The sequence below is a fragment of the Bos javanicus genome, chromosome 8, assembly GCF_032452875.1.
Source record: "Bos javanicus breed banteng chromosome 8, ARS-OSU_banteng_1.0, whole genome shotgun sequence".
Classification (NCBI taxonomy): Eukaryota; Metazoa; Chordata; class Mammalia; order Artiodactyla; family Bovidae; genus Bos; species Bos javanicus.
The window spans coordinates 52,916,018-52,938,392 of NC_083875.1; the positions used below are offsets into that span (position 1 = coordinate 52,916,018).

At 40.3% G+C, this 22,375-nt stretch overlaps 1 protein-coding gene across 2 annotated transcripts in view; it reads left to right on the forward strand.

Moving 5' to 3' along the window:
* Positions 1 to 22,375, forward strand: part of PCSK5 (proprotein convertase subtilisin/kexin type 5) — a 516,633-nt gene that overhangs the window by 444,002 nt on the left and 50,256 nt on the right. For both annotated transcript variants that reach the window (XM_061425568.1, XM_061425565.1), the window contains exon 25: positions 20,233 to 20,275. In XM_061425568.1, coding sequence (XP_061281552.1) covers positions 20,233 to 20,275 — 43 coding nt within the window. The remainder of the gene's footprint in view (positions 1 to 20,232; positions 20,276 to 22,375) is intronic.

Below are 22,375 nucleotides of genomic sequence, written 5' to 3' on the forward strand. Positions count from 1 at the left end.
GAAACTACTTTCTTTGCTCATCCATAAAAAGCAACTCTTCATGTGTTCAAATTTCATTATGAGATTGCAGCAAATCAGCCACATCTTCAGACTCTACCTTGAGTTCTAGTTCTCTTGCTATTTATACCAAGTCACTTCGGTCATATCTGACTCTTTGCAACCCTATGGACTGTAGCCTGCCAGGCTCCTCTGTCCACAGGAGTCTCCAGGCAAGAATACTGGAGTGGGTTGCCACGCCCTCCCCCAGGCTATCTTCCTGACCCAGGGATCAAACCCACGTCTCCTGCATTGAAGGAAGATTCTTAACCACTGAGCCATCTGGGAAGCCCTATCCTCCACTGAAGTCTTGAACCCCTCAAAGTCATTCATAAAGGTTGAAATCAATTTCTTCCAAACTCCTGTAAGTGCTGATATTTTGACCTCTTCCCATGAATCACAAGTGTTCTTAATGGCATCTAAAATGGTGAATCCTGTACAGAAAGTTTTCAATTGACTTTTCCAATTAATTTTACCCTGATCCTCAGAGGAATCACTATCTATGGCAGCAACAGCCTTATGAGATTTCTTAAATAATAAGACTTGAAACTCAAAATGACTCCCTGATCAATGGGGTGCTGTAAGGATGTTGTGTTATCAAGAAAGAAAACAACATTAATCTTATTGAACATCTCCATCAGAGCTCTTTAGTGACGAGATACATTGTCTGTGAATACTAATACTCTTTTTTGTGATCGGATTTCAACAGTGGCCTTAAGATACTCAGACAGTAAAGAATTCGCCTGCATTGCTGGAGACCTGGGTTCAATTTCTGGGTTAGGAAGAACCCCTGGAGGAGGGCACGGCAACCTACTCCAGTATTCTTGCCTGGAGAATCCCCATGGAAAGAGAAGCCTGGTGGGCTACAGTCCATGGGGTCACAAAGAGTCGGACATGACTGAGCAACTAAGCACAGCAAGCCATGTTGTAAATACACGTGCTGTCATCCAGGCTTTGTTGTTCCATTTTATAGAGAACAAGCAGAATAGAGTTAGCATAATTCTTAAGGCCCCTAAAATTCTCAAAATGGTAAATGAGTATTGGCTTCAACTTCGAGTCACCAATTACATTAGATGCTCTGAAGCCAGGCAGTGACATCTCTTCTAGCTATGGAAGTCCTAAATGGTACCATCCAACAGAAGTCTGGTTTGTCTACATTGAAAATCTGTTGTTTAATGAAGCCACCTTCATAAACGGTCTTAATTAAACCTGGATAACTTGCTGCCGCTTCTATGTCAACACTTGCTGTTTCACTTTGCACTTTTATGTTATAAAGATGGCTTCTGAAACTTCATGAATCAACCTATGCTAGTTTCAACATTTTCTCTCTGTAGCTTCCTCACCTCTCTCAGCCTTTGTAGAACTGAAGAGACTTAGGGCCTTGTTCTGGATTAGGCTTTGGCTTAAGGGAAATTTTTGACTGGTTTTCTCTTCTCTCCAGGCCACTCAATCTTTCTCCACATTAGCAATAAGGCTGTTTCACTTTATCACTTGTGTGCTCACTGGTGTAGCACTCTTTATTTCCTGCAAGGACTTTTCCTTTGCATTCACATCTTGGCTGACTAGTTGGCACAAGAAGCCTAGCTTTCAGCCTACCTCAGCTTTTGACCTGCATTCTTCACTAAGCATAATCACTTCTAACTTCTGATTTAAAGTGAAAGACGTGCAACTCTTGCTTTCACTTGAACACTTAGAGGCCACTGTAGGATTATTTGTTGTGTTGTTGGTCAGTTGCTCAGTCACGTCCGACTCTTTGCAACCCCAATTGGCCTAATTTCAATACTGTGTCTCAGGAAACAGGGAGAAACATACAATAATAAAGAAAAAGCTGGAAATAGTGTGAGAATTACCAAAATATGACACAGAGACATGAAGTGAGCAAATGCTGTTGGGACAATGATGCCAACAGTCTTGCTCAATACAGGGTTGCCACAACCTTCCATTTGTAAAATACGCAATATCTGTGAAGTGCAATGAAATGAGGTAAGCCTGTAAAATGTTAAAAGAAAAGCAATCCCAGTTTGCAAAACTGTAAAGGGAAGGAATGAGTAGCTCTTGGTGTCCATTAAAGGCAAACCACATGTTTTCTACTGATTTGTCTTTCCATCAGATACCCTATCTCATCATGCCTGTCCATGTTCCAGGCATTTAGAATGTACAGCTTCCCAAACCAGCATCGAGACACAAAATTTTCTCAAACTTTCCATTATATGTATTAAACATGAGTCTTAGAGAAAACACAATTTTCAAATAATCCACTAGTTTTAGACACCATAGTTCTTAGTCCCTGAAGTGCTTGCCACCTGCTTAGAAATATCCATACAGAAGACTAAATGCACTGCCTCAAAAAGGTGGCGCAGCTGTCAGCCAAAATGTTAAATGAATGAAATAATCAGTTCATCATAAAAAATAATTACATGTATTTACTGCACATAGACAGAATTATTGACAACAATGCACCTACAGAAGGGATCATGGTGGGTTGGATAAATCACAGGTGCCTCCAAATAATTCTAAATGTTTGCCCATTTAATTCTCATTGCACTATAAGCCCTTTCATCTTTGACAGTGTTGGTAAAGAATGTCGGTGTTTGGGGTGGTGTGCTATGGAGACTGAATCCTCTTCCCTTCTATTCACACACCAAAATATATGAGGTTTTGAGCCCTCTGCGGTCAAGCCAGCCCCACTTCCCTCAGTGCCAAGTTTCTTTAGAAAACACTGGAGATTCCTAAAATGTATCAAAGCTTTGGAAAATTGCTCTCATAACTGACAAGAAACACAAATGCGCTCAGGCACCCACGTGTGCATCCATCATTTGACAACATCTTATTCAAAACTGTCTCAAGACCCAGGAATGAAAATAGCAATGGCTCTCCTACCAGGTCGGTGGCTTCTCTCAAAGTGAAGAAAGAAACGCTGAGCATCTCATCCATGTCATTTGTGACCATTAGAAAGACTGAAGGATGCTCTTCCATTTAATCCCTTTGGACTAACAACACAGCCCATCTGGAGCATAAAAACCCCAAGCCTAGAGAAAAGAGACAGCACAGATGAGCAGTTTCCACACACTTTCTCCATTCAGAGGTGCTAATAAGGAAAAATGCCGAATTACTATGATTGCCCGTGACTTGAAAATAGCTTATCACCTGCCAATATGAATGAAGGCCCCTGGAGGGCTGAGGAACAGCAGAAAGAATAATGGCCTTAGAGACAGAATCCTTATGGTTCCTGAGAGAGGAATCTCAGCTGACTGCAAAGGGGCCTGCCTTATAAAACAGAGCTCTTTTTGAAAACTTGTCCTGGGGTGTTCCCATGCCATGGAGAAAGAAAATAGAAGAGCATTCACAGAATAATCAGGCCCGTAAAATACGAAATGAAGGGAAGACACTGCCAGCAATTACCTCAAAGAATCCTACAAGATAGACAGCCAATCAAAGATATTTCATGGTGGGGCCAAGCTCTCTGCAAATTCGACAGACAATTGTTAGCCTGCTCTCTACTTCATGTGTTATTGTGTAGAATTAATGACACTGTGAAATCCCTCTTGTTTTCAGACCTAAGCACCACCGGAATTCTGTTAGAGCAGTCACATGAGATTCATTAAGAAGAGTTTGGCTTTGTAGAGATTGGGCATTCGGCTATTTCACAGAATGTTTTCTCTGTCATCACAAAGCCCCTGTGTTAGGGCTACTGTGGCTCCGCAGTCCCGCATCTCCATCCTTGCAAGGCCCCGCAAGCCGTCATATCTCAGGGTGGCTTGCCTCATTAGCAGGTGCTATGTTTTTATTTTTATTATGATAATGGATTCATTTCCCCATGGACTGTTTGGACTAAGTATAGCCATAGCCTGAGTTCTCTTTTATGGTCAACTTTTCATTTTATTTACTGCAGCACCAAAACAACTAGGATTTGTTTATTAATCTTTGTTATCTTTGGGAATGGCTACAAGGAGAAAGGGCTCTCAAAAACCTGAAGAGTATTACCTTTTCATTCAGTAATTCATTGCCCACCCTCACAAAACCTGTATACATGCTGTGGGTACATTCATATGCACACACATGTGTGCTTGGGGAACACCCCCCCATACACCACAGACACATCAGTGTTCTAACATGTGATTGGGGGGTGCAGAGACTAACTCTGTGCTGGAAACAGGACATGTGCCCTTCACGAACAGGTGGGGAAGCAAATACATAACAATGTTTCTGCTCTTTCACTACCTTCTCTAGATAAATCATAGTGCTGCTTCTAACTTTCTTTCCACTTTTTTCTAATCCTAGTCCTCACCTCAATCCAGTACACTTAAGAAGCCCTGAAAAACTACCACTTTTGGAGAATGTGCTCAGAGGGTCTCTCCCGTCTCACCCCACCCATCCCATACATATACACATGCACACGCACAGCTCCAGTACTTTGTTCCTCTACAACCACAAAAAAATGCCATTCTTACTCTAAATAACATGCAGAGTGTTATTCAAAAAGCTCACGCTGACAAGATTTGTTATAGCATCGCCAGTTGCAGTTGATCATGTGTGTGGATGTGTGTAGTTCTTAAAGAGCCATAGTTTCAAGTGTGTATCTCCTGTGAACTCCGTTCTACCCAAGAAACACTATAAAATGTACTTTTGATCATCAAAGAACTTGAAGCCCTGGGCTAGTGGTCAGTAAATCTACATTGAAAGCTCAAACTGACACTAATTAGCTTCTTGCTTAGGTCAAGTCCTGAAAAGTGTAGGTTTCAGTTTTTTTAATCTGTACAAAAGGGGGGGTGGGGTGGAAACCGAACAAGATCAAGGGCCTAACTTCAAATCCCTGCAGGTGCCAGGCAGGAACCACGGTTGGGTTGGCCAGCTGGGGAGCTCAGGCCTAGGGCCAGGGGTCCAACAGTTCAGATGAGTCATTTGCTGCTCAGCTATCTGTTGTTGCAGGTAGAACCTGAGTGTAATCCAGACTGTCATGAGAAATCTTTTGATTTCTTTAGACATAATAGAGGTCAACCCTGTGCTGGTCCACCAAACATTTCTGCAAACCAGACTCCAGTTAAGCAGCTTCTGAACTACCTGCCCTCCAAGGTCCTCTGGCCCCATTTTGTATGTTTAGAGTCATCCAGGAACTGGCATGCAAACTGAGTATTCAGAAGAATGTATGGACATTGGGGAACCCAGTCACTGAATCCCTCAGATCACTGAACAATGATGAGCTATGGTCATCGCTCACTCAACACTGTTTCAGCAGGTCCAAGTGTTTGTGATGAAAATCAATATGGGATTGATGACTTTTGACAAGGAGGAGGGGCTTAAAAGGAGCATTAAAGGAAACAAAACTCCACTTTTAACTGTACATGTACTTATGGCTGATAGTCTACACAATGAAGAGGAAGTAGGTCTCTATATAATCTACCACACAACTCTAGAGACTCAGCAAAACCTCCCAGGGCTGTAAGAAATCAAAGCACAGAAGTACAGAAAAAAGGAGCAATCGAAACATACCCAGTACTCCACAGAAGCCATCAAATACGACGAGAGAGAAAATGTGTAGTGACGAAGAAGACCTTGAACACAGAAAAACTTGCAGATCAAGGGAAACATTTTTGAAGAAAACTATTTCCAAATTCTGTGAAGTTTTCAAAAGGTAAAGTAAGAAGCAAAGGCTCCAAACCTAGGGGGAAGGATAGATTCTCTGGCTGGTGCCACCTGATTAACGAGCAGAAAGTGATCCAGTTGCTATAGCAACTTGAAGATACACAAAAGAAAACATCACTTCTTTAAAATATTCCTGATGATGAATAGGCAGAGTCTTTCAAAATATCTTCTTAGAAATGAAAGAGGCTCCTTTTTGGTCTTTTTTTTTTTAAGAGCCTATCACAGAGGATGGTGCTTAGATTTTTTTTTTCCCTCTAGATAACAGAACTTGTTTACACAAGCTCTAGTTTGCTTACACAAACGAGCAATTTGGGCAAAAAGTAATGACCAGAAAATATGTCTGTTGGAGAGTAAATTTTGTTTTTCAGCAGTTTTGTTTCTGTTTAGGCAGCAAGGGAGAACAACGTATGTTGTCTTGTTTTTTCTTTTTTTTCTAACGATATATTTAGCTGGAGAATTTCCGTGGACGCTGAGGTTGTGAAGTGCACCTAAACAGAGTCAGGAAATGAAAGGTTATGCTTTCTGTAACCTTCTCTTACCTGAATAGAGAGGTAATAAAACATATGATTTAGGGGAGACTGCACACCCAGTCCCTCTGCCTTCTCCAGCTTGGCTCCCGCAGCCCTGGACACTTATTTCAGGATCCAAAGGATTGTTCTGTTTTGCTCCAGGCAGTTTAACTTTGGCACAGTATCCTGAATAGATTGGAGATTCCAAGCAAAGTCTGGACATGAAAACTGCAATGATGAAATATCCTGGGGACCCCTTCTGCAGAGGGAGGAAGGCTCTTAGTTACACGATGCGGGTAGACTTAGTGCAAAGTCCAGCTGAATGTCCCAAGGCTGTGCCTGGACAGACATTCATTAGCTGACAATGTGATGTGGGCTTTTAATAATGGATAGACGAATCAGCAGTCTTGAATAGTACAGTAAGCCTGCATATTAAGATCTTTTAGAGTGACTGTGGGAATATTTTTAAACAAGGATATGTAATCTTAAATAGAGGCAGTGTGGAAGAGATAGAAAAGTCACTTGGAATTCATAGGAACAGAAGTTTCCAAGTCTTCATTTGTTCTGTATGATCTTGAACAAGTGGCTGAGATTCCTTGGGGCTCAGTTTACTCATCCTTAAAATGAAGGGCTTGATATGTATAACTATGGCTGATTCATGTTGATGTTTGATAGAAAACAACAAAATTCTGTAAAGCAATTATCCTTCAATTAAAAGAAATAAATTTCTAAAAAATAAAAAAATTGGAAAAAAAATAGGGGCTTGGACCACCTTCAGTTTAGCCAATATATCAAGCACCTTCTATATGTCATCAGCTCCCACCTGTGTCAACGACCCCTACTCCTGAGTATATGGTTCCAAATAGAGTACCACTCAGCTGCTCAAGCCCAAATTCCCAGAAACTATTATTTCTCCTCCTCTTTCTGGGCTTTATTACAAATACTTCTCTCCACAATTCAGAACCAGGTGAGCATTAAGATTTGGTGGGGGGTGGAATACAGAAACAGATCAAAGTGGAGAATACATGTTAGATCCATAAAAAGTGAGCCTCCTAACACTCCGCCACCCCCATTAAACTTCCCATCTCAAGCATGCTGAGTCCCTTCTCCCAAACTCCTCAATCACGTAAGACAGAGCATTCCTCTTCCTCTTATAAAGAAACAGGTGAATTACCAAGAAGAACTAGTAGCGATCTTTCCAATATTTGAAAAAGGAAGGCAGAAACACAGAGGAAAAATGACGGCCACTAAACACTATTATCACTGCATTCGTTTCCAAGGGCTGCTATAACAAAGAATTACAAATTGAACTGGCTTAAAACAACAGAAATCTATGTTTCTCACAGTTTTGGAAGCTGGAAATCCAAAATCATGGAGTCAGCACAAGTGACTCCTTTTGGAGGCTCCAAGGGAGGTTCTTTCCTCACCTCTTCCTGGCTTCTGGTGGTTTCTAGTCATCCTTGCCTTCCTTGGCTTACAACTACATTACTCTAATCTCTTCCTTTGTGATCTCATTAACATCTTCCTTCTGAAACTGTATGTCTGTCTTCACATGCCTTGTTATATAAATATAAATCACTGGATTTAGGGGCTACTCTAATCTAGTGTGTGACCCCTAAATCCAATGACTGGGGCCACCCTAATTTACTGTGAGGCTTCCTTGGTGGCTCAGATGGTAAAGAACCTGCCTACAAAGCAGGAGACTCAGGTTCGATCCCTGCGTTGGGAAGATCCCCCAGAGAAGGGAAAGCCAACCCACTCCAGTATTCTAGACTGGAGAATTCCATGGACAGAGGAGCCTGGTGGGCTACATTCCATGGGGTTGCAAAGAGTCGGATAGGATTGAGCGACCTACAAGTAGAACCTCATCTTAATTTTGTTATATCTGCAAAGAATTTATTTCCAAGTAAGGTCACATTCACAGGCACCAGGGGTTAGCATGTGAACACATTGTTTGGGGGACATAATTCAACCCAAAGAGTCACCAAGTCATTTCTACTTTCTAAACGTTGTTCACTCTGTCCACGTCAACCCACATCCAGTACTATAGTTCAGGTCATAAACGTAGTTCATCTGGATACTGCAATAGTCTTTTTAACTGGTCTCCCTAATTCTAATCTTTTTCTATTCTTTCACTTCTGAATTTCATGCTCTATCCTGCAAAATGGCGTGCTTTCTAAAACTTAAACCTGTTGTGACAACTGCCTACAAATCTAAAATGATTTCCTACAGCTCTGTGTAAAACCTGTATTCCTGAGCATGACATAAAAACTTCGTAATTTAGCCACTGGTTTCTTCCATCTTCTCTCTCCTATCTCTTCATGCTTACTAACATCTACTCTACAGGTGCTACCTCAAATTCTTTGTAAACCACTTTTGTACTTTTCCCATTCTTTAATTTAAAAACCTGTATGTTTTTAAGGTGAGGGCATCTATGCTGTATTCTAACAAGGTTTTTGCCACTCTCTCTATGGTTTCTTCAAGGAGAATCTCATGAACCCATTTACTAAAGGAATTATCTCCATAAATTCAGCTCTTATCTACCTCCAGGCTTTTCCACATTAAAAAGTTTCCACCCTCTCCCCCCCTCAAACTCACTTTTCAGATCTCATCTAAGCTTCCACTTCCTCTAGGAACCCCCCACCACACACACACACACACACACACACACACACTCTTTTTTCTTCATAAATTGTTCACAATTCTGTTAGTAACACTGATCACATAGCATTCTACAATATCTTTTTACTTGCTGCATTGATCCATAGACCATAAGCTCCATATTGTATCAGGAATTAGTCAACATTGTAGCCACAGCATATAGTAGAACCCAAAATATACTTGCAAAAGGGATAAATTAATGCTGGGCATAACACTAGGGACTAGGGTTGCAGAGATGAGTAAGATATATTCCCTGAATATGGCAGATCATTAATAATTCACAACACCCCCACTGGATAAGAGTGACAGCATAAACACAAAATTCACTGGAAACTCAGAAAAAGACTCATTCTTTTGGAAGAAGCAGAGTATTCAAAAGAAACAAACAAAAATCCCTCATATTCTTCTAACATTTAAGCTGGGCTTTGAGCCTAAGTTCTCCTCTGGCTCTTATATTTTATTATTCCAAGTCTTTCATCACAATTTCAGAGAACTTCCTGCAACTCTTTTAGTGTCTTTCTGAAATGACTGATATTCTTTCATACACCAAAATTTCACAACTGCTTCTCAAGGTATTTTCCTTCTCTTTATTAAGTCTCTTGATTCTTCTCCACAGTCTAAAAGCTGTTCATTTTCTTGATTATTCTATTTTAGTATAATAGGTCTTCTTTCAGATCAAAGATATAATTATATGTTTATGCTGTTTCTTGGGACTAATGCCTAGTTCAGTTCAGTTGCTCAGTCATGTCCGATTCTTTGCCGCCAAATGAATTGCAGCACATCAGGCCTCCCTGTCCATCACCTACTCCCAGAGTTCATTCAAACTCACATCCATCGAGTGGGTGATGCCATCCAGCCATCTCATCCTCTGTCATCCCCTTCTCCTCATGCCCCCAATCCCTCCCAGCACCAGAATCTTTTCCAATGAGTCATCTCTTCACATGAGGTGGTCAAAGTACTGGAGTTTCAGCTTTAGCATCATCCTTCCAAAGAACACCGAGGACTGATCTCCTTTAGAATGGACTGGTTGGATCTCCTTGCAGTCCAAGGGACTCTCAAGAGTGTTCTCCAACACCACAGTTCAAAAGCATCAATTCTTCAGCGCTCAGCTTTACTTTATAGTCCGACTCTCACATCCACACATGACTACTGGAAAAACCATAGCCTTGACTAGACAGACCTTTGTGGGCAAAGTAATGTCTCCACTTTTTAATATGCTGTCTAGGTTGGTCATAACTTTTCTTCCAAGGAGTAAGTGTCTTTTAATTTCATGGCTGTAATCACCATCTGCAGTGATTTTGGAGTCCCCCAAAAATAAAGTCTGACACTGTTTCCACTGTTTCCCCATCTATTTCCCATGAAGTGGTGGGACCAGATGCCATGATCTTCGTTTTCTGAATGTTGAGCTTTAAGCCAACTTTTTCACTCTCCTCTTTCACTTTCATCAAGAGGCTTTTTAGATCCTCTTCACTTTCTGCCATAAGGGTGGTGTCATCTGCATATCTGAGGTTATTGATATTTCTCCCGGCAATCTTGATTCCAGCTTGTGTTTCTTCCAGCCCAGCCTAGTTATCTTTTAACAACTCTGGAAAATTCTTAGGTATTCTGTTCTCTTTGAACATTGCCTCTTTCACATTCTATCATCTCTTTTTGGAACTTTAACATATATTAGACCTTCTCATTTTAACCTCCACTATCTCTCATTGCTCTTTCCTGTTTGCTTTTTTGTCTATCTGGACTGAATTTTCTTTCATTGTATTTGTGTTTGAGTTTACTAGTTTTCTTCCTCTTGTGCCTAATCTACTTAATCTATCCATTGAGTTTTAAATTTGAATTTTTATGTCTTTCACTTACAGAGTTTACATATGGTTATTTTCAACTGTTTGGTTACTTTTCTACTCTCAAAATGCTCTTTCATTTCTCTTAAATATTAAATTTTTATTTTTATGTCAGATAATTTCAAGATCTGTAGTCTCTGTGGGTCTGATTCTGCTGTCTATTATTTCTGCTGACTTGCATTCAGAGCATCTGATTTCCTTATGGCTCATGTTTTTAAACTGTGACCACTCTCCTTTAATGTCAGAATATTTCTATTTTTTTTTAACCAACTCAACATAATTGAGATTTATACCATTTTCACACAACAGTAGAGTACAAATTCTATTCAAGTTCCCATACACTATAAACCAGGAGACACGGAAACATATTCAGGGACACAAAACAAAGTGCAAAAATGTCATGGTCTAAAGGTACTGAAATCATACAGAGTCTATTCTCTTACCACTATGGAATTACATTAGAAATCAATGTCAAAAGATGTTTGAGCTATATGCCAATACAAAATGTTTTTGATATTAAAAAATTAAAATTAAAAAAGAAAACATACTACAGGTGCTGGTGGTAATAAAAATGTTATACTAAAATGTAAAAAAAAAAAAAAAGGTATCTTGAAAACAACCCACATATTTTCAAGTGCAATGGGACATTTACCAAGAGAGTTCTTTGACTTAGCACTAAAAGCCTCAATAAAGTTAAAAAACTGAAAAAACACAAAGGGTAATTGCAGAAAAGAAAGAATTTAAATGAGAAATTAATATCAAAATGAGAGATTAACATCAAGGATGAATGTGAGAATACTTTGAGATCTGGGTTAAGATTACATTTCTCTAGAGAGGATTCGCATTTGCCTCTACCAATTGCTTTGGGATACTACCTACCTGGGTCTAGTTTAAGTTTTCCTTATGAGATACTTTAGAACACACAGATAACATGAATTCTGATTAAAAACCTATGTAAGAGCCAATGTAAGATGCAACATAATTAAAAACCCACGTAAGATCAAATTCCCAGAAGAGGTTTGTTGTCGTCACTGTTTTAATCTACCCAATGCCAAATATAGGACCAGGATGGTTTGGTTCTTGTTCGGTGGTTGTTGCCCTCTTCTCCAGGCAACTTTATTTTTTAATTCAGCCTTACACTGAAACTGTAGTCCTTAGGTTCTCATTTTAGTCTTATATTTTATCTGGCAACCCTAACAATAATAATACTCTGAATTTTTCCATTCAAAATGAGAAAGAAAAGCCTATTTAAAGGAAAAGAGAGGAGAATCACAACTTAGTTTCTTTCAGGCCCTAAACAAATATTTCTGTGGTGCTCTAGTTTAAAGGTTTTTACATCTGTTTTACATTTTACTACATCATGATGTCTTCTCTAGCCAGCTTTGTTACTTGCTGTCCTCTCACCAGATTGCAAGCTCCCTGAGAGCAGGGGTTGCCTTTCTTATCTGCATATACTCTGTACAACATGAAAAGCAGTGCATGGGTTGCTTTCAGTTAAGTGTTTATTGCTCCTAAGTTATTTCATTGCTGAATTCTCCTCCTTTTCCATCCATCCAGGTGCTCCAGCAAGAGTCAGGGAGTCATCTGACTTTATTTCTCACATCTTACATCTATTCTCAATTTTATCTTCTCAATTTCTCTTAAATCTGACTTTTCTTCATGACTGCACCTATAGTATTCAGTTCAGTTCAGTTGCTCAGTTGTGTCCGACTCTTTGCGACTCCATGAATCGTAGCACGCCAGGCCTCCCTGTCCATCACCAACTCCCGGAGTTCACTCAAACTCACATCCATCGAGTCGGTGATGCCATCCAGCCATCTCATCTCTGTTGTCCCCTTCTCCTCCTGCCCCCAATCCCTCCAAGCATCAGAGTCTTTTCCAATGAGTCAACTCTTCGCATGAGGCGGCCAAAGTACTGGAGTTTTAGTGTATCCCTAATCATTTTTCCTCTACTATATTTCTTAAAAGGGTGTTTCTCAATGTGTTACATGCAACAGTAGTTTTGCTATCTATAATTTAATAAAGGTAATCATGTCTATAGTAAAAATAAGTTATTTTTAAATACAGCACCTCATGTCTTCCCATGACTCTTAGATTAGAACGCAAACCTGTTACCTTGGTCTATAAGACTATATTTTATCTGGTCCTGCCCTGGACCCTGGCCTCATATCCCGACTCTCTCCCTTTCTCTTTATTCTCTTCAGCCCCACTGGCCTTCCTGACATTCCATAAACAGATCACACTTTCTTGGTCTCTGTCTAGAACATTCTACCCTCAGAACTACACAGGGCTAACTCTGTGTTATCATTCTAATCTCTATTCAAATGTCAGTTCTTGAAAGGCTGTTTCCCAACTAGCCTAAGTTAAAGCCTCCCTTCTCCATTATAGTCTCATCACTTCTAACCCTTTATCTGAATATATTATTTATGTTTTTCTTCTTCATTCAATGCCTATTTCTGGAGTATCTGCTATGTGTCAGGCAATACTGTTGGTATTAAGGTACAGAAAAATAAAAACCAAACAAAACATGGAGCCTGAATTTTAGTGGCTACTTAACACATTTATTGAAAATATGTATTTTTTATTTAGATTCTAAAAATTATCTAATTTTTCTTTTATCATCTGTCTTCCCCCTAAAATGTAAGTCCTAGAATGAATGAATAAGTGAAAGAACCTACAGCTGTAGAGAGCAATCCTCACATGAACTCAGCTGTGTATATGCAGCCATCACTTTTACCTGCTAGTTGGTTTAGAGAAGGATGAAAATCCATAAACAGCTTGACTATTATGCTATTCCATTGTTGGAATCAGGAGACCTGGTAAAGACTAAAATCCAACATAGAATAGAGCCCTCTTTAGCCAACATTTGTAGACAATGATTTGGATGATTTATTCATGTCTCTTCTACTACTGTGTCCCTCCAGTGGGTTGTGCCCCACTGTCAGCTGCACTACTTGCATTACTGCCAATTCAAATATTTATTCATTGTCCTTGGACACCATTGAGGACAAAACGATTGAAAATCATCAACAGTCCCCCTAACCAAATACTTTGTATCCCAGCACCACTGAACCTTCCAGAAAAATCTTCTGCTTTGACAAAGCTGTCAGAGGGTCCATTTCATATTTGAGTGTTCACTATTTGAAGCAATTATAAGTGCAAAGTATATTTGAATTATGTACTTTCTAGTGCTATTTGGGGCTTATAATTAGTTGCACTCTTTTGGCATATAAATCCCTTAACCCAGTTCATTTTCCTGGGGTGGGGTGAGGAACGTCACTGACTTGCCTACAGATTTGTACAGCACTGTGCGGTAATGAAGTACATATTTACTCTCAGAGAATATGCATTATTGACAATGTGCTTAATTATTTCCATAAACAATTTAAGTACTGGCTGCTTATAATGCTATCTGTTTCCTCAAAGGAAGCAGCAGTGCACCTCAGTAGGAGGTGACATCCTACTGATGCTCCGAGAAGGCTGCAGCTGCTCATAAAGAGGTGGTTTTAAAATGGCTGGCCCAAGGGACAGCCCTAGTCCACTCAGGGAGTCTGAGACAGAGCCAAGAACAACCCCATTTCCTAGTCAACTACCTTCTTTACAGAGTCCTATCAGAAAAACAATTCATATTAAAAGTGAATTTTTACAAGGGAGTTTGTACAAACATCTGCCACTGTTTTAACTGCACCCCATGGAAGAACGTCAGTCCTGTCCCAGTGATGTAGAATTAGAGAATGCTGAGAAGCAAAATGGAAAGATGAAAGAACAGAAGTGGGCAGGAAAGGGACAAAAAATGAAGAGCAGAACCAAAGGGCCAGCTTCCTCAGGGGAGATCTGTGGGCAGAGAGTGTTTCCAGACACATGGCCCAAAGGACGCCAGAGACTCATAACCTAAGCACTTTCTTTCTTCCCGTAATAGCATTTCTGATTCTAACAAATTCCATGACACACATTTATTAGGAAAATAGAAACATAGACAGACACACAAATGAAATCACAGATGACTACTATTAACATTTTAGCTTTTTCTTCTGATTTTTTATAAAGTTGTATCTATACATACATATAGATGGATAGATTATGCATGTACTAGATATGGATTATCGTCCTAATTCACCTAGCCTATCATGAAAATGTTTTCATATCTCTAAACACTCACGAAAAACAGAATTTGAATGGTTTTGTACTAGCCCATCTTGTACAAATGTGCCATATTTTTTTAACTTGTTCCCAACAGAAGAACTTTTAAGCTGTCTTTTGCAGGGATATGAGACCTGGTTATTTTCATCTAGAGAAATAAATTTGTGTACTAAATCTATAGAGGGTGGTGGAAAGGTAGAGAAAGTGGCACCCAGCCCCATCATTAAAGCATGCTCATTCATATCTGTATTTTCAACTTTTCTTTCAACCCAAAAGTGCTAGATGAACAAGTTGATTAGAATTATATAGTCTGTCTATAAATAGGGGCTGGAAGTCAAGAGCAGGCAGTCCTTAGACATATGCATACGAGTGAACCCATTGGAAAGCCATTCCTTTCAATTATAACTTTAAGGAACCAAATGTAAGACACATTTTGGGGAGTTTAATATATGAATTCATTAGCTCAGATACAGCTTTTGGTTAGGTGGGCCTGAGTGAGCAGTCTCTAAAGTATGCAAGACAATCCATTAGGGCTATATAAAAATACAGAATTTGTATTCAAAATTATGTTATCCTCTTAAATCTTCTACTTTGGCATGCCTTTCTAACATATGTAAAATATTCATGCACCAGTACATATAAATAATTTAGACAGACATATATGCATTGCAGGCACATGCTAACTTTTTTAAACATTTCAAAAAATATGGAGATTACTGCTTTTGATTTGTGTTGTTATGGAGCTTTGGAAAGTTATTGGGACTAGAAACCTATAAAATATGGGGGGAGCATCAGTTTGGTCTAATGCTCTGCCTGAATGTAGGAGGCACTGGGAAGGCAGGTAAAGCCCCAGATTTTCTCAAGCCTAGGATATAGGTGACTGGACCCAAGAAGGTGACTGAGTCCAAAAGTTGGAACCATCTGAGAAAAGCAAGCAAGCATCCGGGGTATGTTGAATTACAATGAGGTGGGCACTGTTTTATGGCATCTTTACGGACATGGTCTAAGAGGCCACAGTAGAAGGACCCTAATGAATCTAGGACACCCGAGAAGAGACTGAGGTTTAGGAGCCTCCCAAGACTGCAAGTTTAACACACCCATTAGTCTAGAATCCTATGCAGTAACCTAGTAGGTCTTTGCAGTGATGGGACAGGGGCCAGATAGGTTTCAATAGCCAGTAGAAGATAGAGGCCTGGCTAGCATAGGGTGTAGATAAAAGTCCTAGGAGCCTGAAAATGAATTTTGAGAAAAACAACCATAACTAAGTTGGGAGCACCTTGACATTAACTTTTCCCTACAGTTCTGCAGAGAGTCAATTCTGCCTAAACAATCTCTCTAACTCCTGGCTAATTCTGGCATATCTAGATATTACATGATATTAATAAAAGGCTATTCTTAGGATACCAAGTTTCCTCTGCCTCCCTCAGATGAAAAATAAACACACAATAAGAAACAAGTTTAGAAAAAGCAAACTAGAATCATTTTAACTTGTATGTATTTTTAATTATGTGGCTCAAAGTTTATGTAAACCATAAAAATAAATTATTTTTCTCTGGACATTTTTAAATGTTCAGCTCCATCTCAAGTTTAAAATACCCCTTTTCCAATACAGTTGGTAATTAAGAACTACTAACTCCTGATGTGGCCTGATCCACCCAACTCAATGGTAAAGGCTATAGGTATTACTGAAAATATAATAAAATGGCAGAGAATGAAAGCTGACCACTGAAGGTGGCGCTGACAGCAGAAGTCAATGTCTCCACAAGGACAGTGCACTCATGCTGGGCTCCAGCCCTGCTGGTCTCCAAGGAAACTATGGAAAAGGGACGCAGAGAATCACGAAGCTCTCTCCAGACAGAGTGGACACTGTAGTCCTATCCGTCCCAGCCCATCCTGTAAAAATGAGACAATAAAACAAATTTTTGCAAGAAGGGACGTCTTGACAAGGCATCTGCTCACACATTCTCCTTAGCTGGGATGTAAGCAGCTGAAAGTCAGTGGCTGTTTCTGAAGATTTTTTTTCCAAAAGTAGAAGGCTCTCACTGTGAATTCTGTCTGAATTTGCCCCATCCCTTCTCAAAATATGCTCTCGCAGCTCAAGTTTGATGAGATCAAATAACCAGATCTATTTAAATACCCTACTCTGGACGACACCTTCCAAGACAGTTAACAATTCTAGCTTGTTTAGACTCTTCAACCACCACCCCAACACACACACACACAAAGTCAGGAAAATGTCTCTTTCTTCCTTAAGCCCTCCTTACCATCCAAATGCCAACTTGATTTAGAGTCAACTTCCAGGTTTGGGATTGTTACCTTACCTTAATCCCATAGCAGCTGCCTCCCAGTGGTCAAGCTAAATCCATTTAGGTTATGTCTGACTTGTGAATCTTCTGGGGTAGAAAATTTTTTCTCAACAATTCTTATGCTTTAGAACTGGTAATAATGAGCAAGACTAATGGGCATTCATAAGCTGTTATAAGACAGAGTTCTTGTTCTATGCATTATTCATTTATGCAAACTGTTGTAAGGGTACCAAATTCACTATGCAACTGGGCTGGAAAAGTCCCTAGACTGGAGATTACATTGGTATGCACATTTCTGAGGCTTGATTCTGTTTCACATTTTCAACAGTGACCTGCTTAAGGGAGCAGAGAGCAAACTCATTAAGTTCCTAGATGGGAGGGATGGCCAGAACATTAGAGAACAGGATTAGAATTTCCTCAGCCCTTGCCAAATTAGCAAAACTGTCAGAGTCAAATATGTTCATTGAGGACAGGCAGGGAAGAGGAAAGCTGCCCAAATGCAAGCCGAGTAGTAGCAATTTCTTTAGGAGGACTAAAAAGAATGCAGATGTAAACACAGACTCATAGTGGGAAATAAACTTACCCAATATAACCATTAGTGCTCACTGGGACTTTTGCACCCTCTTAAAAAGGACTCAGATCCCCAGTCAATGGATTGTAGAAGCATAAAGCCCACTCCTGAGAATTCCACAAATTCCAGTGAGCTTTTCCTTTCCATGATGACACAATTCGCCTAGTTTATGGTTCACTTTACTGTCCTGCTCTGGTCACCCTACAGCAAACCATGCTGACCCAGACACAAAAACTATTTCCCTCCCATTAGCAAATCATGGCCTCCTGCAGAAGGGCCTGGCTATCTCCTTGACTGTCTTGGCTCTTGTTTAATCATTCTGATTAAACTTGTATCCCAAGTGGCTTAACAAGATATTTTCCTAAATATAGACAGCTCTTTAGAGGAACTCTGGGACAAGCTGTTAAGATAATAATGTTTGCATCCATGTTATCTAACAGAGGTGAGCATGACCAAGTCATAAGCCAACAGTGCTACAGCCAAGGGCCAGCACATGTAAAGTGACAGACAGTAAATACTTTCTAACTCTGTTTCAACCACTCTGAGGCTATGGCATGGAAGAATTCACACACAATATACAAACAAAGGGCCCCCCCCCCCCCCCCGAGTAGGCCATAGATTGCCTACTCCTGCTAGACTTAGCTTCAGAATATTTGACTTTGGGGGAGGCTTAGCAACAGTCTTATCCAACGGAATCATTTTATACCCGCAGAAATCAGCACCCAGAAAGTAGAGTGATACTTATGCAAGTTCATAAAACAGTTGAGCCAGGGTGAAAACTTCAAATTAAACACAGGTAGCCCAGTTCCTAGGCCAGTGCCCTCTCCATGGTATCATCACTAGATTGTTTCCAGAAGGGTCTAGGGATGCCTGCTTACATGGTAGAACCTCTTCTAGAAATTTTTCCACTAATTTTCGGCACATGTATTAGTCACAGTATGCGTGATACACAGCAGTGTTTAGGAGGAGCCAAGATGAAAGTCTGACTCAGATGAAGTTGACTCTGCCATCAAGGAGCAGACTTCTCAAGAACCAGAATAAAGCCTAAATTAGATTAGAAAGGAAAACCAAGCACAAAGTTCAAAGGACATAATTTTATTGGGTTGGCCCAAAAGTTTGTTTGGGTTTTTCTATAACATCTCAAATGAACTTTTGGGCCAATCCAATATTTAGTTTAAATAAAGTTAGTTCAGTTCAGTTCAGTCACTCAGTTGTGTCCAACTCTTCACAACCCCATGAATCGCAGCACACCAGGCCTCCTTGTCCATCACCAATTTCTGGAGTTTACTCAAACTCATGTCCACCAAGTCGGTGATGCCATCCAGCCATCTCACCCTCTGTCATCCCCTTCTCCTCCTGACCCCAATCTCTCCCAGCATCAGGGTCTTTTCCAATGAGTCAACTCTTCGCATGAGGTGGCCAAAGTATTGGAGTTTCAGCTTCAGCATCAGTCCTTCCAAAGAACACCCAGGACTGATCTCCTTTAGGATGGACTGGTTGGATCTCCTTGCAGTCCAAGGGACTCTCAAGAGTGTTCTCCAACACCACAGTTCAAAAGCATCAATTCTTCGGTGCGAGCTTTCTTCACAGTCCAACTCTCACATTCATACGTGACTACTGGAAAAACCACAGCCTTGACTAGATGGACATAAATCCTCATATACCAAGATGCACATTTCAGAAAGGAGCAACTGTTTTCTATCTCCTTTTAGAATGAAAAGAGCAAACTTAGAGTATAAGTTAGATCACAGAAAGAACTTACTGGAAGTAACTCTGTCACTCACAAGAACTTCAGGCCAGAGGAAGTCACCAAATTGTCTTAATAACTGGACCTTGGAGTTGGGATCTTCCAGGGAGGGACAGGTGAGAGAAACAGTCTAAGTCAGTGATTCGCAAAGTCCTTTCTTTCTCATTAAGTCACCTGAAAGTTGTAGGAAAGAGTCCTCTGAGCCAACAGGGACACAATGAATCACTGTACTTAATGCAAACAGGACAGTTTCTTTAAGAGGGCAATGAAGAGCAGAACAAAAGGATATACTGTATTAGAAAAATAAATAAATACTTACCCAGATTTCAAAGAAGCCTCCCAGATGAGATTCCCTCACATTGCCATTAAGGGGTAACTCAATTAAAATCCCCCATTCAGGTCGGAAGCTTGCAGTCCCTTCCAAATGTGTGTGTGGACACACCAGAAGCCTTTACCCAGGTTGTGGTCAGGAGCTTCTTTATGTAGATCATTCATGAGCAACAATTTGAAGACCCAGTAGCTTGGACCTATTCCTCCTTGAAAGTCAGGGCCAGGTTTTTATGAGAACTCTTATTTTACTAGCTTTAATAAAGATAAATCATAGTGTACATCTTGTTACTAATTTAAAAATGGTGCAATCTACTGAAACATCATTTCTAGACAGTACATTTTGTGAAACCATCCCATAAGTATGTGTTTCAAGCCACAACTTTTCTAAAACTCAGTTTTTCAAATGATGAACTCGATGATTATTATTTTGATTATTATAATTTTTTTCCAGATGATCCAGGAACCTGCACATCATGCGCTACAGGGTACTACATGTAAGTCTGGTCTTTTTTTTTTTTTTTCCACGGCACTAACTTTTTCTACAGTTTAAGCATTACTGACTTAATCTTAAATCCAGTGATTAAAGCAAAGAGGCCCTGCAGCCTGAAGCAACTCTCTCTTGTCAGGCTATTAATGAACAATTCTTGGATTTAGCAATAAGAGCCCAGCTGTTTTCTTGCCTCGAAAGGAGGTCCTCTCTCTCTTGGTCCTGGAAGTCACCCAGCGTGACACTGGTGTCTAGGAATCTTGCCATGGGTTACCAAGATTCAGACCTTGCTGTTTATGGACAGACTTTAATAATACACTCGACCCCAAGCAAGTTGTTTCCAAATGTCTGCGTGGAGACCTCGTTCTAAAGGACAGACAGTCCAGGATGAAGCCAGGTGTTTGTTAAGCTCTTAATCCCCCTACAGGCAATGAGAGATGAAGACCACTAGGTTAAATGAAATGCAGATAACCATCACCCCCAAAGTTCTCTGATACAAATCCACAAATCAAGGATGTTATGTCTCAGTATCACCTCCCCCTCCTATTCTTGTCAGCCTTCCAGGATACATTGGTGCCTATCTTGGAAGGAAAACTAAGAAAAGAAGGGAGACAAGGCTCTTTGGGGTGGTCTATGTTTGGGTCGCCTCCACTTTGGTGGGCTGACTCCTTCTGTCACCACCTGGCCTTTCTCCTCCATCAGATTCCAAGAACTCAAAATGTGGTGGCGGGTAGAAAGAGGTTAAAAGGGGTGAGGACAATGGGAGAGAAGGGAAACCCAACAAGCTGAGACATACTAAAAATAATCTATTAACCTCAGCATTACTTAAACTTATGGTTTTAATTCAACTTTTCCAGAATTGCCTAGTATTCTCTACATTGACTATGTCTCTACATCCTCCTGATTGAATGATTTAAATTACTGTCCCATTTAAATAGGAGTCTAGACTTGATTATTGTAAGGTAGACCAGATGACACTCAATGAGCAGCCAGTCTTTTGTCAGCACATTCATAGCTGGCATGTGGTCCACCACATGAACCCACAGCAGACATGAAGAGCAGAAATGCAAGCATTTCTTGACAAGGTCACATGGTTGAAGCTACAAAATGTTCCTCTAGGACCCAAGAAAGGAGAACTCAGACTCAAATTAAAAAAATAGCAACCATGCAGAAGCAGGTGGGTAATTCTCTTTGTCCCTATTACAGCTCTGCATCCCTCCACCTTGGGTCTTGCCTGGTGGCTCAGATGGTAAAGAATCCACCTGCGATGCAGGAGACATGGGTGTGACCCCTGGGTAGGGAAGATCCCCTGAAGCAAATAGCAACCCATTCCAGTATTCTTTCCTGGGAAGAATTTCATGGACAGAGGAGTCTAGAGGGCTTCAGTCCATGGCGTCACAAAACAGTTGGACACAACTTAGTAACTAAACAACAACCAACACCCCTCCAGCCTAGCTCTACCCTGTCTGCCTTCTTCACTTTGATACCAGAACACACCCCTTCATCTGCACCTACATCCTCTGTCACCTGAGAGCCATTTCCTCTGTTGGACTTTGGAGCCCACCTCTCCACTTCAGCATTGCGCACTAATGAACACATTTCATAAAACCCCCTGAGAAACAAATACACTGAAAGAACATGGCCAGCATCACTAAGCATAAAACATCAGACATTTGTTTCCAGAAATACATATTATAGCCCTTTATGATATGCAGTCATACAGCTAATTAAACATTGCACAATAGATGTTGTTAAGGAAGAAATACAAAGCTTCCCTGTGATATCTTTTTGACAGTGTGAGGGCAAAGGTCAACTTCATTCCACTCCCCCTTCAAATGAACCTCAATGGAGTCTGAATTACAATGTTTTACCATAGAACAAGAATAAGAAATGATCTATATAAAACGATAAACACAGAAAAGCTTGGGTAATACCAATAATCTGGTAATAGACATCATGGACTCATGAGACTACTTGAACTCAACACTGACTTGTTTCAGACCTGGGGAGTGCCAGGCGGCAAAAGCACACAAGTTGTCTGTTCAAACAGACCTTGGGTAGAATCCCAGTCCCCCTCTTACCTATGTGATTTACCTATGTAATTTTA